We start from the raw sequence: 16,270 nt of genomic DNA, 5'->3' as shown, positions 1-16,270 counted from the left end.
GACGTATCTTAGTCAATAATAATGGTGAAAAAACGATGTGAGTTTTTTCCAGACACAGTAAGGCTTCGGTATTGATGGGTAATATAATGATATTTACTATTTAGACTACCCTCGCCTATTAGCATATTTACTCTGATCATTTTATCCTTGTTATGATCTGCACGTCATTACTACCAAATACTAGACAACGTGGAAACTATTCCCACACACTAATACAGATAGTAAAGCTAGGTCAAAGGTCAAGGTCATCCTCGTTAATGGTGGAGGTATTTTTTTATTTATTTAATATTTTTGATTAGAGCTGTCAGGGGACAATTAAATGTGTGCCATGTTCTCCTAAGCACTCCTACACAACATCTAAAAAAAACAGTGGGAAAATTGCATGTACAGTCGTCCCTTGTTTATAAATATATTAATTGGTTCCGGACTTGGCCGCAATACACACATTTCCATAAAGTAGGAATCATTATTTATCCATCCATCCATCCATTTTCGACCGCTTATTCCCTATCGCAATAGACACATAATCGATATCAATAAAATGTGTTAGATAAAACGTTGTGTGTGTGTGTGTGTGTGTATATACTTTTTGAAGCGTTAAAGCCACGTGTGGTATCAGGTATGGTAACCCATAGTTATCTTATATAGAGATGCTGCATCGACCGCTACTGCCTATTGGCGATGACGAGCCGCAGGGCCGCCTTCTTACAACATCGCCATCTAGTGACAGGATCAATTAAGTGTCAGCACATTTAATTCGTGATATACTTAACTGATTTTCACACATTTTTTAATGCAAACTTCATACATGTAGTTATGATACAGTGCAAATGAATTGTCGTATTTTAATATTCTAAACATGCACAAGCACTGTTTTTAATATTATGTGATAATGCCTTTTTATACTGTATTTTGTTTGTTTTATGTACTGTATGTTTTTGTATGTTTACTTGGATGTTGGAGTCTGCAATAAAGTTTGATGATGATATTCACAGTGGGATTAACAATAATACAATATTCAGACTAGACTGTAGACATGTATTTTGCAAACACTCTTAACACATATATACACATTTCTATTTATAATATATACCTTTACACCATATAACCTATGTTTTATATAACATACTCTACACATTTCTTCATAAATTATGTTGTAGTGGTACTCATTGGGCTAAATCTGGTACATTGGGTTCTAATTTTGTGCCATCTCACTTGTGCTGGTATGATGAATATATATATATATATATATATATATATATATATATATATATATATATATATATATATATATATATATATATATATTTATATATATGTGTGTGTGTGTTTGGATATGTATGTGTGTATACATATATATATATATATTTGTATGTATATATATATATATATTATATATATATGTTAATATAGAGAGAGATATGTAGATGATCGATTAAAAAATATATATGCAAATATATGCATATTTATATATATATACATACATGCATCTATATATATAAACATGCATATATATATATATATATATATATATATACATGCATATATATATATATACACATGCATATATATATATATATATACAGGTAAAAGCCAGTAAATTAGAATATTTTGAAAAACTTTATTTATTTCAGTAATTGCATTCAAAAGGTGTAACTTGTACATTATATTTATTCATTGCACACAGACTGATGCATTCAAATGTTTATTTCATTTAATTTTGATGATTTGAAGTGGCAACAAATGAAAATCCAAAATTCCGTGTGTCACAAAATTAGAATATTACTTAAGGCTAATACAAAAAAGGGATTTTTAGAAATGTTGGCCAACTGAAAAGTATGAAAATGAAAAATATGAGCATGTACAATACTCAATACTTGGTTGGAGCTCCTTTTGCCTCAATTACTGCGTTAATGCGGCGTGGCATGGAGTCGATGAGTTTCTGGCACTGCTCAGGTGTTATGAGAGCCCAGGTTGCTCTGATAGTGGCCTTCAACTCTTCTGCGTTTTTGGGTCTGGCATTCTGCATCTTCCTTTTCACAATACCCCACAGATTTTCTATGGGGCTAAGGTCAGGGGAGTTGGCGGGCCAATTTAGAACAGAAATACCATGGTCCGTAAACCAGGCACGGGTAGATTTTGCGCTGTGTGCAGGCGCCAAGTCCTGTTGGAACTTGAAATCTCCATCTCCATAGAGCAGGTCAGCAGCAGGAAGCATGAAGTGCGCTAAAACTTGCTGGTAGACGGCTGCGTTGACCCTGGATCTCAGGAAACAGAGTGGACCGACACCAGCAGATGACATGGCACCCCAAACCATCACTGATGGTGGAAACTTTACACTAGACTTCAGGCAACGTGGATCCTGTGCCTCTCCTGTCTTCCTCCAGACTCTGGGACCTCGATTTCCAAAGGAAATGCAACATTTGCATGGTTGGGTGATGGTTTGGGGTGCCATGTCATCTGCTGGTGTCGGTCCACTCTGTTTCCTGAGATCCAGGGTCAACGCAGCCGTCTACCAGCAAGTTTTAGAGCACTTCATGCTTCCTGCTGCTGACCTGCTCTATGGAGATGGAGATTTCAAGTTCCAACAGGACTTGGCGCCTGCACACAGCGCAAAATCTACCCGTGCCTGGTTTACGGACCATGGAATTTCTGTTCTAAATTGGCCCGCCAACTCCCCTGACCTTAGCCCCATAGAAAATCTGTGGGGTATTGTGAAAAGGAAGATGCAGAATGCCAGACCCAAAAACGCAGAAGAGTTGAAGGCCACTATCAGAGCAACCTGGGCTCTCATAACACCTGAGCAGTGCCAGAAACTCATCGACTCCATGCCACGCCGCATTAACGCAGTAATTGAGGCAAAAGGAGCTCCAACCAAGTATTGAGTATTGTACATGCTCATATTTTTCATTTTCATACTTTTCAGTTGGCCAACATTTCTAAAAATCCCTTTTTTGTATTAGCCTTAAGTTATATTCTAATTTTGTGACACACAGAATTTTGGATTTTCATTTGTTGCCACTTCAAATCATCAAAATTAAATGAAATAAACATTTGAATGCATCAGTCTGTGTGCAATGAATAAATATAATGTACAAGTTACACCTTTTGAATGCAATTACTGAAATAAATCAAGTTTTTCAAAATATTCTAATTTACTGGCTTTTACCTGTACATGCATATATATATATATATATATATATATATATATATATATATATATATATATACATATATACATGCATATATATATATACAGTATATACATGCATATATATATATATATATATATATATATATATATATATATATACATATATACATGCATATATATATATATATACAGTATATACATGCATATATATATATATATATATATATATATATATATATATATATATGCATATACAAAGCACAAAACCAGTGAAGTTGTTATGTTGTGTAAATCGTAAATAAAAACAGAATGCAATGATTTGCAAATCCCTTTCAACTTATATTCAATTGAACACACTGCAAAGACAAGATATTTATTGTTTGAACTGAGAAACTAAATTTTTTATTGCACATAATCATTAACTTACAATTGCATGGCATGGCAGCAACACATAGCAAAAAAGTTGGCACAGGGGCATTTTAACCACTGTGTTACATTGCCTTTTCTTTTAACAACACTCAGTAAACGCTTGGGAACTGAGAAGACCAACTTTTGAAGCTTTTCAGGTGGAATACTTTCCCATTCTTGCTTGATGTACAGCTTAAGTTGTTCAACAGTCCTGGGTCTCCGTTTTGGTATTTTACACTTCGTATTGCGCCACACATTTTCAATGGGAGACAGGTCTGGACTACAGGCAGGCTAGTCTAGTACCCGCACTCTTTTTCTATGAAGCCACGCTGTTGTAACACGTGCAGAATGTGGCTTGGCATTGACTTGCTGAAATAAGCAGGGGCGTCCATGAAAAAGACGTTGCTTGAATATGTTGCTCCAAAACCTGTATGTACCTTTCAGCAGCTTGATCGGTAGAAAGCTCCGCCCCTCTCTTAACTCGAGTGTCCAAAACATGAGACCGCAAGTCCGATGACACAACTACAAAGTCGATCATGGAACTGCGGCCTAGGGTGTCCTGGTGCCAATTGCACATATGGACACCATTATGTTTGAACATGGTGTTTGTTATTGACAATCTGTGACGAGCACAAAAGTCCAATAACAAAACACAGCTCGAGTTCAGATCCGGGCGGCCATTCTTCCGAATCCCGCCTCTCCAGGTTTCACTGTCGTTGCCAATATGAGCGTTGAAGTCCCCCAGTAGAACAAGGGAATCACCCGGGGGAGCACTCTCCAGTACTCCCTCGAGTGAATCCAAAAAGGGTGGGTACTCTGAGCTGCCGTTTGGCGCGTAAGCGCAAACAACAGTCAGGACCCGTCCCCCCACCTGAAGGCGGAGGGAAGCTACCCGCTCGTCCACTGGGTTGAACTCCAACGTGCAGGCTTTGAGCCGGGGAGCAACAAGAATTGCCACCCCAGCCCGTCGCCTCTCACTGCTGGCAACGCCAGAGTGGAAGAGAGTCCAGCCCCTCTCGAGAGAACTGGTCCCAGAGCCCTTGTTGTGCCGAAGTGAGTCCGACCATATCTAGCCGGAACTTCTCCACCTCGTACACTAGCTCAGGCTCCTACCCCCCAGCGAGGTGACGTTCCACGTCCCAAGAGCTAGCTTCTGTAGCCGAGGATCGGACCGCCAAGTGCCCTGCCTTTGGCTGCCGCCCAGCTCACATTGCACCCGACCTCTATTTACTGTTACTTTTTTGTAGGGAAACACGTAGACAACTTGAAACCCACCGCGCCCTGGTAGTGGTCGCCGCTGTTGGTCCGGTGGTTTTGGTTTGGAGAAGATCGTTCATCCTTCCCCAAGTGGAGGAGTTCAAGTACCTAGGAGTCTTGCTCACGAGTGGGGGAAGAGTGGATCGTGAGATCGACAGGCGGATCGGTGCGGCGTCTTCAGTAATGCGGACGCTGTATCGATCCGTTGTGGTGAAGAAGGAGCTGAGCTCTCAATTTACCAGTCGATCTACGTTCCCATCCTCACCTATGGTCATGAGCTTTGGATTATGACCAAAAGGACAAGATCACGGGTACAAGAGGCCAAAATGAGTTTCCTCCGCCAGGTGGCGGGTCTCTCCCTTAGAGATAGGGTGAGAAGCTCTGCCATCCGGGAGGAGCTCAGAGTAAAGCCGCTGCTTGTCCACATCGAGAGGAGCCAGATGAGGTGGTTCGGGCATCTGCTCAGGATGCCTTCCGAACACCTCCCTAGGGAGGTGTTTGGAGCATGTCCGACCGGCAGGAGGCCAAGGGGAAGACCCAGGACATGTTGGGAAGACTATGTCTCCCGGCTGGCCTGGGAACGCCTCGGGATCCCCCGGGAGGAGCTGGACGAAGTGGCTGGGGAGAGGGAAGTCTGGGCTTCTCTGTTTAGGCTGCTGCCCCCGTGACTCGACCTTGGATAAGCGGAAGAAAATGGATGGATGGATAGAAGATGGATGTGTCCATCCCCGGCAATATTGAGACACATATCCTCCCTGGCTGAAAAATCAGTTTGTCTCAAGACTGCTATATTTGGAGACAAAACCAGGTCCAACGACAACTGGCGATCACTCTGGAAAGAAAGAGAACTGCCAACAACGTCTTACCTCCTCCAATGTCTAGACACACAAACACCACCCCATTCATAAGAGCAAGACAACTCCCAGCAAAACCATCTGCAAGAGTGGACTCAACCCTCCTAGACACTGCCCGGGAATTGAGAATGCAGGTTGACTTAGACCAGAAAATCACCTTTCCGCCTGGGGTCATTACAACAAACCTCAGGCCGGACCTGATCTTGTGGTCAACCTCTCAAAAGTCGCTTTTCATTGTGGAACTAACTGTACCATGGGAAGCTGCAGTTGGTGAAGCATATGAGCGTAAGGGACTGAAGTACTCTGACATAGCAACTGAGGCAGAACAACATGGCTGTCACACCCAGGTGTTTTCGGTTGAGGTTGCATGTAGAGGATTTCTTGCGGTGTTCACAACCAAGCTTTTCAAGGTATGGGAGTGCTAGGACAGGCCATCTGACAAGCCGTCAAGTTACTGTCAGATGCTGCCGAACGAAGCAGCAGATGACTATGGATCAAAAGAGAGGACCCCAACTGGGCTGCAAAATTATAATCGAGGGGTAAAATCAAAGGGGGGCACACTTGAGACGACAGGTGTAGCCGTTGAGCCCTTTGGACGTGTCGTGGGCCTTTCAACGAAACACTAATGAAGGAGGGTCCCCACCTGAAGACCCCTGTGAACCTTTTACAGCTTTACCCCCATCACTACACCAAGTACCAATGTTCTAAGGGATTGTACTATCTAGTCCTATAAGCTTAACTAGTAATACTGCCTGAGGCTGAGCTAATCAGTGGGCAAGATACTGGACAGTGCGCTCCGATTGGTTTGGTCTCCTCAAATTGCCAAAACTACTGTAGTATTGATATGTTCACTTTATTTACTTAAAAATGATTAATTTAAGACCAAAAATTGCACAATATGCTTAATTATTTATTTTTTTAATGCGCAATGTGGTGAAGTCGCCATTGCATGATGTGGCGAGGTACAACTGTAGAGCCACAAAACCTTGACCTTGCACTTGCCCATCTCATGCCAGTGATTCGGCTCTGCTGTGGGCTTTTGTTAAGTTTTCTCTGCTGCTATACTAAGACGTAACACACAGCTGCAAGCGCACAGCACACTAGCTGGTGGTGCTCGATAAAGTCTGACTGGGCAGCACAGGTAGCTTACTTTAGTTCCGTTCTGTAGTTAAGTCCTCAATAATCGAAACATCTAAAAACAAAACTAAAGTTTAAGCATGATTTAAATAAAAATAACATTAATAGATTTTTAAGACCTTTCAAAATGGTATTTAAGATCTTTTATGAGATTTGAGGAGTGTTGTAGTCATTTTAAGGCCTTAAATTCAAAATGTTGGACTTTTTAAGACCCTGTGGATACCCTGTTAAAACGAGCAAAATACATAAATGTTACACATTACTATGAATGTGCCTGTTACTACATTACATATATACTTAAAACGTGTATATACAACAATGAGAGAGGCTTTTAGATATTCTTTTTAAAGCGCTTTATATGAGGAATAGAGCAAATCCAATTAGCTCCATTGTTAGCTGAATTTTGCTAGCGTTTATTTTCGATTTAGAATGCATAAAAAAAGAAAAATATATGTGTGCTTGTGCTATGTGAGCATAAATGATGGGCGAACTTTAAAAAAAAAAGTGCACTTCCCCTACCAGTACATTTAAAAGTTTTCAACAAACAGACTCAGCTGAAACATTTGCAAAAAACCCACACAGCATGTATTGAGTTAAAGTTTGTATTCTTCTCTTGCTCAACACGCAGGCTGCTAATAAAATGTGGGTGGAACAGTTTTCCAGCTCTAATTCATCTCAGGCTTTAACAAAGCAAACATTCCTTTGTCTTTTTCAACAGCCACAATGATGCATTTAAGGACTTTACTTTTCATATCTGCAGTGCTGTCATGGACACTGTCTTCTGCAAGAGATGAAACCACGGAAGCAAGAAACGTGGAGGTAAAACGTCATTTTTAGACGACTGAGAGGGAAGAAATACATAAATTGAGGATTTAGATCATGAGGATTCGCTTCTTTTTGCAGGGAGACGTGCAGGATTATGATTTCGTTCAGGGTAGAGAGGAAGCTGTAGTTCCAGAAGCATTTGGTAAGGTTTGTTTGAACTCATTTAGAAAGGTTCCGAACCCGATTATGCAACACTTGAAAAATAATTAATCCACATTGGTAAATGTAGCTAAAGTATATGTTATGTAATACAGAGGGCTGATCAAGTGTCCTTGTCCAAAATGTGTGTGTGGTGTACTTGAAGTAGCACATGAATATGGATCCACCGTAATTGCAATGTGTTTTTTCTGCCAACAGACATGCCGACATGTTTACTGTGTGTTTGTCTGAGTGGTTCTGTTTACTGTGAGGAGGTGTCCCCTGATATGTCCGCTGTCCCAACATTGCCAAAAGAAACAGCCTATCTCTATGCTCGTTTTAACAAAATTACCAAAATAAACAACAAGGACTTTGCAGACATGAGTAAGTCAACAACACTTTTAAACCAATGCTCAAGTGATTGATCGTGTACTTACTTCTATAGTGTCTCTGCATATTTTCCAGCAACACTGAAAACAATTGACCTAAGTAGGAATCTCATTGCGGAGATAGAAGACGGAGCTTTTTCCAGACTTACAAATTTGGAAGAACTTATTCTTTCAAACAACCGGCTGACTAAACTGCCAACACTTCCAGTCAGTCTTGTGTCTTTCAACGCCAACTTCAACAAGCTCACCACACAAGGTGTAAAATCCACTGTGTTTAAGGTGAGCAAACATTCATCTTGTATTAAAATGATGCATGAATAAATAAGGATTCCACATTTGTTTAAAACAAAAAGTTATAGGTTGAAAAAAAAAAAAGAAGTAAAAAAACTATTTTGTTGCAGAAAATACCCAAACTTACGTATCTTTACCTTGGAAACAATGAGCTGACAGCAGTGCCTCAACTTCCAGAATCTCTTCACACTGTCCACCTACACGTAAGTTCATGGACAGTGGAACTTTTATAAGTGCAAAGCACTTAAAATTGTTCCATTTGGAGTTCCACCATAAGTTTGTGCCTCCAAAATAAAATGCCCCGTTTACACAGGACACCAAATCTGATTTTTCTGCCCTCAAGTGACACAGGTTGGATATTTTTTGTAGTCTAAACGCTCCAAAGTCTTTCAAATAATCTCTTTTCGCATCATTTTGGACCACATCAGAAGGTAGAAGGTGACTGTAGTCTAAGCGGAAATGCGACCAAATTCATGAACAGCTAGCTGCGGCCGCACACTCTAAGTTGCACCCACCTAAAGTCTAAATAGCGCCCACTCTTAGTCGTGTCAACTTAAACACGTGCCCACAGGGGTGATGACAATTGAAGTTAAAGTTAAAGTACCACTGATAGTCACACACACACTAGGTGTGGTGAAACTACCCTCTGCATTTGACCCATTCCTTTGTTACATCCCCTGGGAGGTGAGGGGAGCAGTGAGCAGCAGCGGTGGCCATGCTCGGGAATCAAAGTGAAGCATGTCTTAAACAGAAATGAAGCCGGAGAAACAATAAATGACACGGAAATCAGAAATACATTGAAAAAATACTGCTGAAAATAAGTTAGGGTTAGGTATCTGTTATAATGGGGTGTATTTTTATGATGCCGCCGCAGACAACGCGATGACCGTAGTACCGGAAATGAACTTGAGAGCGGTGCATACATCTTTCTCTTGGCTGCTCACTGTGTTTGGCGAAAGCAATACGTTGTCAACAATAATAAAACAACATGGCATGTACCCCACAGGTCAGATATATTTACTATAAATGTTGTTAGGTAGAACTGTTGACTTTTCCAAGTCTGTACTTTCTTTTACATTGGATGAATTAAATTATCACTTTTGTATGACAGTAAATAAAGTTCACTTTAAACTTTTACAACTGGAGCTATCAATTGTCTTAGGAATTAAGTAATCTATCAATTAGTGTGTTCTATTAACAGAGTACATTGTTTATCGCTGTTAATTGGTTCCGGACATGACCGCCAAAAATGAATTTACGCAAAGTAGGAATCATCAATCATAAAACAAATATTTTCATAGCTAGAGCATAAAACATCTGTTTACGACCTTCTAAGTAAAATTTTTCAACATAATGAGAGCACTCCATACATTAAATAACACCCTTTAGTCACCTTTCACTGTTTTAATCCAATACTGTATAGCAGGGGTCCTCAAGTACAAATCTTGAAGGTCCACAAATGTTTTTTTTGAAACAGGCTGGGTCCGTTTATTATCGGTCAAGCTTATATAGTAGCAAGAGGTAGGTAGTTTAACATTTTCTTAAAATTAACAAAAATAAAATAAATATCCAATAAAATACATGAAATATTTTCTTTGAAACAAAAATAAATAAGAACTTTGAAAAAATGTGTCCTCTGCATTTGACCCATCCCTTGATCACCCCCTGGGAGGTGAGGGGAGCAGTGGGCAGCAGTGGCGCTGCGCCCGGGAATCATTTTTGGTGCTTTAACCCCCAATTCCAAGCCTTGATGCTGAGTGCCAAGCAGGGAAGAATGCTGGTATGAGCTTTTAAACATAACCCGTTAACTGCTGCCAATCAAATGGTGAATAAGATACTCTTTAGGGTTCATATGTTTGTAAATCTGACTGTGATGAAGTCAGTGCCTCACCAGCCATCAACCTCACCGCACGTTACTGCTCTGTTGCTATTTGTTGTTGTGTCATAGATTTAACAAAAATCTTGCTTGATGTTTCATATGACTTTTTCAGCCTCGTGATTTCTTTTTTTTCTTAGCTCTGAATCATGAGGAAATGTCTCTTCAAATTCGCGGTGCTCTTTCAGATAGTGACGTTTCAGATTTTCACTTTTCACCAGAGCACCAGTACTGTTGCATATTAGACACATTGGTCTGGTACTTGCAGTAGGTAGGATGAAACATATTGCTCTGTCCATTCTTCCTTGAAACGTCGGTTTTCCCTGTCCACCTTTCTTTTACCAGCCTGAGCCAACTTGGAGCATGCCATTGTGATTTGATTCACATTCAGTGACTGACAAGTGAACAGTTAGCGAAGTAGCGATACGAGACAACTGTGTGCCTGCAGCGAAAGGTTCCATGCACTGTGCACTGCACATGTGTATGACCCAGGTGGTAACAGCCTATCAGCGCGTCGTTGTGATAGAGATGGCAACCCATACCCCGGAATTAGCCAATCAGAGTGGCGTTCTCTCGCTCTCACTCCGTCTCTCTCTCTGAGAGAGAGAGAGAGAGAGAGAGAGAGAGAGACGGAGTGAGTGAGACACGAAAAGTGTAAACGAAACGTGGAGATATTTGATTAAAAACAACGAAGAACGTTGACTTGCGCTAGCGATAACTCACAGATGAATACAATTATTATATTTTTTTATAATAATTATAATTTTAATAATAAAAATATTTTTTTATTTTTTTTATTTTACTATAATTCGTGCTGGGTCCGGACATGGACCGCGGTCCACCTGTTGAGGATCACTGCTGTATAGTAATGCTGCCTGAGACTCATCTAATCAGTGACCATGATATTGATAGTTTTGGTCTCCTGTGGTGGCCAATACAACTGTCCCAGCAGGCACAATACATTAAAACAATGTTGAGAACTTGTTAAATTAGGTCCTGAAGTTGAGCAACTCAAACCTAACGTTGGAACAACATGCATTTTGACAATGTCTAATCAATGTTGGGTTCCGATGTTGTTGATGTGACTATTGAATTTTGGTAATTTCCCAACTAATATTTTACAACACAAATACAACGTTGAAACAACATGCTTTTTGATTACATTTATTCAATGTCAGTTTCTGACGTTAATTTGACCATTGCAATTTGGTAATTTCCCAACCGACAACGTGGATCCAACGTTTGACGTCAACGTTATCTCAATTTATAAATACGACTATTTTGCAACGTTGTTTAGAAGTCAGTTTTAAAAAACATATACGTATAATCAATGCCTTGTGCCTGCTGGGGTACTATTGACATTTTAGTTTATTTGCCATTTTATGCATGAAAATGCTTACTTTTGGGAGCACCCCCCCCAAAATAACAAAACAAAATTTGGGCAATATTAAGCTGCAACATTTGAAGCGCTTTGTGGGGAGAAACGATCAGATCAAACACACTTTTTAGCCTCAATGTGTATTTTAGGGGAGAATAGGTGAAATTAATCAAATAATTGCACACCAACATTAAAATAGCACTTTTACCATGTGTGCATAAATAAAAGCAAAACAAAACAACAACTCTGAACTGTTCGCTGCAACACAGAAAACGGTACCAACACAGCACCACTCTTATGTGGGCTTTATTGCGGCGGCCGTGTGGAAACTATGTCCATATATTTAAAGGGCACTCTGGCTACACCATGCGGTCTTGATTTTATATTTTTTTTGTTATTTACACACTCATTAAACAATTACTCGAAGTAACAAAATATAAATCTGAATTATTTTGTTCTAATCGAATGATCAATTTAATCGATCAATCGTCGCAGCCCTAAACAGATTACAACAAGTTAATATACATCATTTATCATGGGCCATCGTAACAAAACGGGTTGTGTTTACTTTTGGAGGTTCCACTGCAATTCAACATGAGCACTGTATTTATGAAGAATATTCACATTTATTCAAAGGTTAAGCTGTGCCTTTATTATCCATTTCCCCTACAGAACAATAAGATTGCAACCATAACCGATGAGACATTCTGCCAAGGAAACACAAGCTATTACATCCGAAGCAACATGTGTGAGCTGAGGCTGGATGGGAACCCCATCATGCTGTGGAAACACCCTAACAGCTTCATCTGCCTGCAAAGTCTCCCAATCGGATGGAACAACTGAAATAACTGACCCACTTGATTGTATGTTTTTATATTTCATTTTGTTAGTTAAACCAAAGCTGTTTTGGCAGGTGCCATTTAGTATATTGAAGCCAGGTCAGCTGTTATAACCATACTATATTCTATATGAACATACAGTATATGGAAGTTCTTAAAATAAATTTAAAAAAACAGCAATTAACCATAAAATGTGCATGTTTTGAAGTATTTTCTTCATACAACTTAATAAAGTCACTGATTGAGAAGTGTGCACAATTCCAAGGTAGGAACCATTGCAAAATTCCAAAGAAGTCCACGGTGAGCCAAAGCATATTTTACTTGGCTGCAGGCTCATTTACAACTATGAGACCTTCTGATACTTTCTGCTGGTACTCCCTCTCTGATCGTTTTCTTCGGTACACATCATCTGGCAAGAAAGGGAACAAATGGGAACACATCTTGATAAATAATAGTCAATATAGTATAATTGTTAGCATCATGCATGTAGTATGATTCAAATACGGGCACTTTGCCCTAAACGCAAAGCATACGCTGTATGGAGGCGGGGGGCCCCATTTTGCTTGAAGGAGCGCATGAAAAATGTCAATTAATGAATGATCGTGCACTTCATATGAAATTTTAGCACAAATACATTTTTCCCCTCAACATCGCAGGGGCGGTTCTCGTGTTTCTCATTATAGCCCCCGATATAAAATGAGTTTGACACCCCTGTACTAAATAAATCAGAAGTTACTCTAAAGTTACTCATTACTTAAGTAGGTTTTTCACTGAATACTAACTTACTCTTACTCAAGTAACTATTTTGATGACAACGTTTTGCTTTTACTTGAGACATATTCTAAAGTAAAGGTACTCTAACTTGTGTACATTTTTGGGGAAAGACAAACCCTGCAGTGGTACAAACTTTTTCCCCACCGACCCTAAATCAACTGGAAACATCCCTAAACAGACAACTGCCCATCGAGTGAGTCATTATAATATTGATCATGATACATGCAGCACATCATGCTTGTTAGTACAACTACATACACTGTGCCAGCTGTGTACAAACAAAACATGAAATGTGGGCTAATACTTTACAGATAATGTAATATGATTGTGTTTTTCAGTGAGTACAGATTGGTGTCCTATCGCATTGTGTTGTGCATTACAAACTCAAAAGCCATTCAGGTGCTGTTTGCAGAAGTTAGTTATTATCTCGCTAAAAACGGATTAACTCGCTGGAATATAAAGAAAATATAAATACAATATAACATACATCGGGATGGTTTCCTGCTGGCCCCACTATGGACTGGACTCTTACTATTATGTTGGATCCACTATGGACTGGACTCTCACAATATTATGTCAGACCCACTCGACATCCATTGCATTCGGTCTCCCCTAGAGGGGGGGGGGCGAGCGGTTACCCACATATGCAGTCCTCTCCAAGGTTTCTCATAGTCATTCACATCGACGTCCCACTGGGGTGAGTTTTTCCTTGCCCTTATGTGGGCTCTGTACCGAGGATGTCATTGTGGCTTGTGCAACCCTTTGAGACACTTGTGATTTAGGGCTATATAAATAAACATTGATTGATTGATTGATTGATTGATCCATAAACGTGGATGCATATGCAAAAGTGCAATACATTTATCTGTACAGTAATCTATTTATTTGTATCTGCACATTATTGCTCTTTTATCCTGCACTACAACGAGCTAATGCAAAGAAAGTTAATTCTTATATGTACTGTAAAGTTTGAATTTGAAAGTCTAAGTCTAAGTCTAATACCATAGCAATGGGAGTGTCTTTGTAAGCAAGGCGAAGTGTTAATATGCTGGATAACATCCATCCATCCATTTTCTACCGCGTATTCCCTTTTTGGGTCGCGGGGGGTGCTGGAGCCTATCTCAGCTACAATCGGGCGGAAGGCGGGGTACACCCTGGACAAGTCGCCACCCCATCGCAGGGCCAACACAGATAGACAGACAATATTCACACTCACATTCACACACTAGGGCCAATTTAGTGTTGCCAATCAACCTATCCCCAGGTGCATGTCTTTGGAGGAGTTCCTATGTAATATCAATGTCGATGCAGCTTGGTTATTATACAGGTTAAAGGACGTAAATGAAGTATTGATGGCGGTTTTTGAAAGCATTTTTAGAGTGTTTTAGGGGCCAAATGGATCCCATTAGCTGCATAGCTACCCACATTAGTATTGTTCCAATTCAAGGCGGACGGTGCTAGGTTCAAATCCCAGTATAAGGTAGTAATATTTCTAAATGTATGTTAAAATTGTACTTTGAATTTATTTTATCAATATATTTCCCAGGAAATCGTTTTAGTACAAAATATGCATTAAATTAAAATCAGGTTTGACTAAAAAAGTCATTTGTTATATTAATAAACTACAACTCTGATTTTTTGTTATTCACATAAGCATGTAAGTACAAGTGAGTAGATAACGTTACTAAACTAAATGAATACATAAACAAATATACATAAATACACATTTTTAGTCAAGTTACACCTACAGAAAGTTTCTTTTCCTATCCTCACGTTGATCATGATCCACTCCATGACGCCTCCGATGCAAAAGAAGACAGGAAGAAACCTGTACGCCCCAAAGCGACGTTTGCCAGGCACAAGGCTGAGTAATTCGCGTATGTTTCTACTCCTCTGAAACATCCTGCAGACACGGGAGGTTAAATAAATCCTTTAAATAGTTATGACGGGCTATTGCGGCATAGACGTTCCTAAATGTCCTTCCAAATGTTGCAAAAGCAATACAGTCATGGGTGTGCTCGTTTCAACACATCCCTGGATAATAATGGTAGGCGGTATATATACTGCTATGAATCCAAATGATATCGCGTAGTAAACGAGCGCACCCTTGTCTTACGTAATATCCGGTTGTGCAACTCGTGTATCCGCTAAGGATATTTTAAGAATCACCCCCCGCGACCTCAAGAGAGACAAGCGGTAGAGATAGATAGATAGATAGATAGTACTTAATTGATTCCTTCAGGAGAGTTCCCTCAGGAAAATAAAACATTCCAGCAGCAGTGTACAGAATTGAAATAGAATTTAAAAAGTAAATAATGGAGGTATACATGGAAATAAAATAGAAAATATAACAATAGGAATAAAGATAAACTAGGCAGTAGTGACCATGTTATGAAAATGATAAAAACGGTGGGGATAAGTTGATTGGCAACACTAAATTGGCCCTAGTGTGTGAATGTGAGTGTGAAAGTTGTTTGTCTATCTGTGTTGGCCCTGCGATGAGATGGCGACTTGTCCAGGGTGTACCCCGCCTTCCGCTCGATGGTAGCTGAGATAGGCTCCAGCGCCCCCCGCGACCCCAAAAGGGAATAAGCGGTAGAAAATGGATGGATGGATGGTAATACTGTCGATTATATGAAAGATGTGATGTGTATATTGCACCTTTAAGATGTATTGCACTGTTTTTTGTTGCAGTTTATTTCAGTATTGTTATTGCTTTGTGTCCCCTGTCATCATAGTACCCCCCACACCCTCTTCCTGCCCCCCAGAGAGGAGTTGTACAGTCTGTGATGGTGTGTGGGACAAAGGAGTTTTTTAGTCTATGGATGGATAAACGCTCAAAAATCCGATTGAAATGTAAAATAAAATACAAGTTCAGCTATCTGGCTTGACAGGTTAATCAATTTACTTGAGCAGATTTGCAGCTACATAAACAATAATTTATAGGAAA

The 16,270-nt window shown here is 39.8% G+C and overlaps 2 protein-coding genes across 2 annotated transcripts; one reads left to right on the top strand and one right to left on the bottom strand.

The window, feature by feature from the left end:
* Nucleotides 1-7,464: 7,464 nt before the first annotated feature.
* ognb (osteoglycin, paralog b) lies at nt 7,465-12,738 on the top strand. Its single transcript, XM_061981425.1, has 6 exons — nt 7,465-7,629; nt 7,714-7,777; nt 7,993-8,157; nt 8,239-8,441; nt 8,564-8,656; nt 12,380-12,738. The coding sequence occupies exons 1-6, from the start codon at nt 7,534-7,536 to the stop codon at nt 12,548-12,550; spliced, it is 792 nt and encodes a 263-aa protein (XP_061837409.1). The 5' UTR covers nt 7,465-7,533; the 3' UTR covers nt 12,551-12,738.
* uqcc5 (ubiquinol-cytochrome c reductase complex assembly factor 5) lies at nt 12,333-15,375 on the bottom strand. Its single transcript, XM_061981448.1, has 2 exons — nt 15,069-15,375; nt 12,333-12,955 (listed from the first exon to the last, which is right to left on the bottom strand). Exons 1-2 carry the CDS (start codon nt 15,220-15,222, stop codon nt 12,864-12,866), a joined length of 246 nt encoding a protein of 81 aa, XP_061837432.1. The 5' UTR covers nt 15,223-15,375; the 3' UTR covers nt 12,333-12,863.
* Between the last annotated feature and the right edge of the window lie 895 nt (nt 15,376-16,270).

This window comes from Nerophis lumbriciformis, linkage group LG01 (genome assembly GCF_033978685.3).
Source record: "Nerophis lumbriciformis linkage group LG01, RoL_Nlum_v2.1, whole genome shotgun sequence".
NCBI classification, from domain to species: Eukaryota; Metazoa; Chordata; class Actinopteri; order Syngnathiformes; family Syngnathidae; genus Nerophis; species Nerophis lumbriciformis.
The sequence above is the reverse complement of the archived record's forward strand: the minus strand, read 5'-3'. Positions and strand labels throughout refer to the sequence as shown.

Coding starts and splice junctions, on each gene's coding strand:
- ognb (XM_061981425.1), top strand. CDS start 7,534: ATGATGCATTTAAGGACTTTACTTTTCATATCTGCAGTGCTGTCATGG. Junction 7,630..7,713: donor CGGAAGCAAGAAACGTGGAG/GTAAAACGTCAT, acceptor TTCTTTTTGCAG/GGAGACGTGCAGGATTATGA. Junction 8,657..12,379: donor TTCACACTGTCCACCTACAC/GTAAGTTCATGG, acceptor TTTCCCCTACAG/AACAATAAGATTGCAACCAT.
- uqcc5 (XM_061981448.1), bottom strand. CDS start 15,222: ATGTTTCAGAGGAGTAGAAACATACGCGAATTACTCAGCCTTGTGCCT. Junction 12,956..15,068: donor GATAGGAAAAGAAACTTTCT/GTAGGTGTAACT, acceptor CTTTCTTGCCAG/ATGATGTGTACCGAAGAAAA.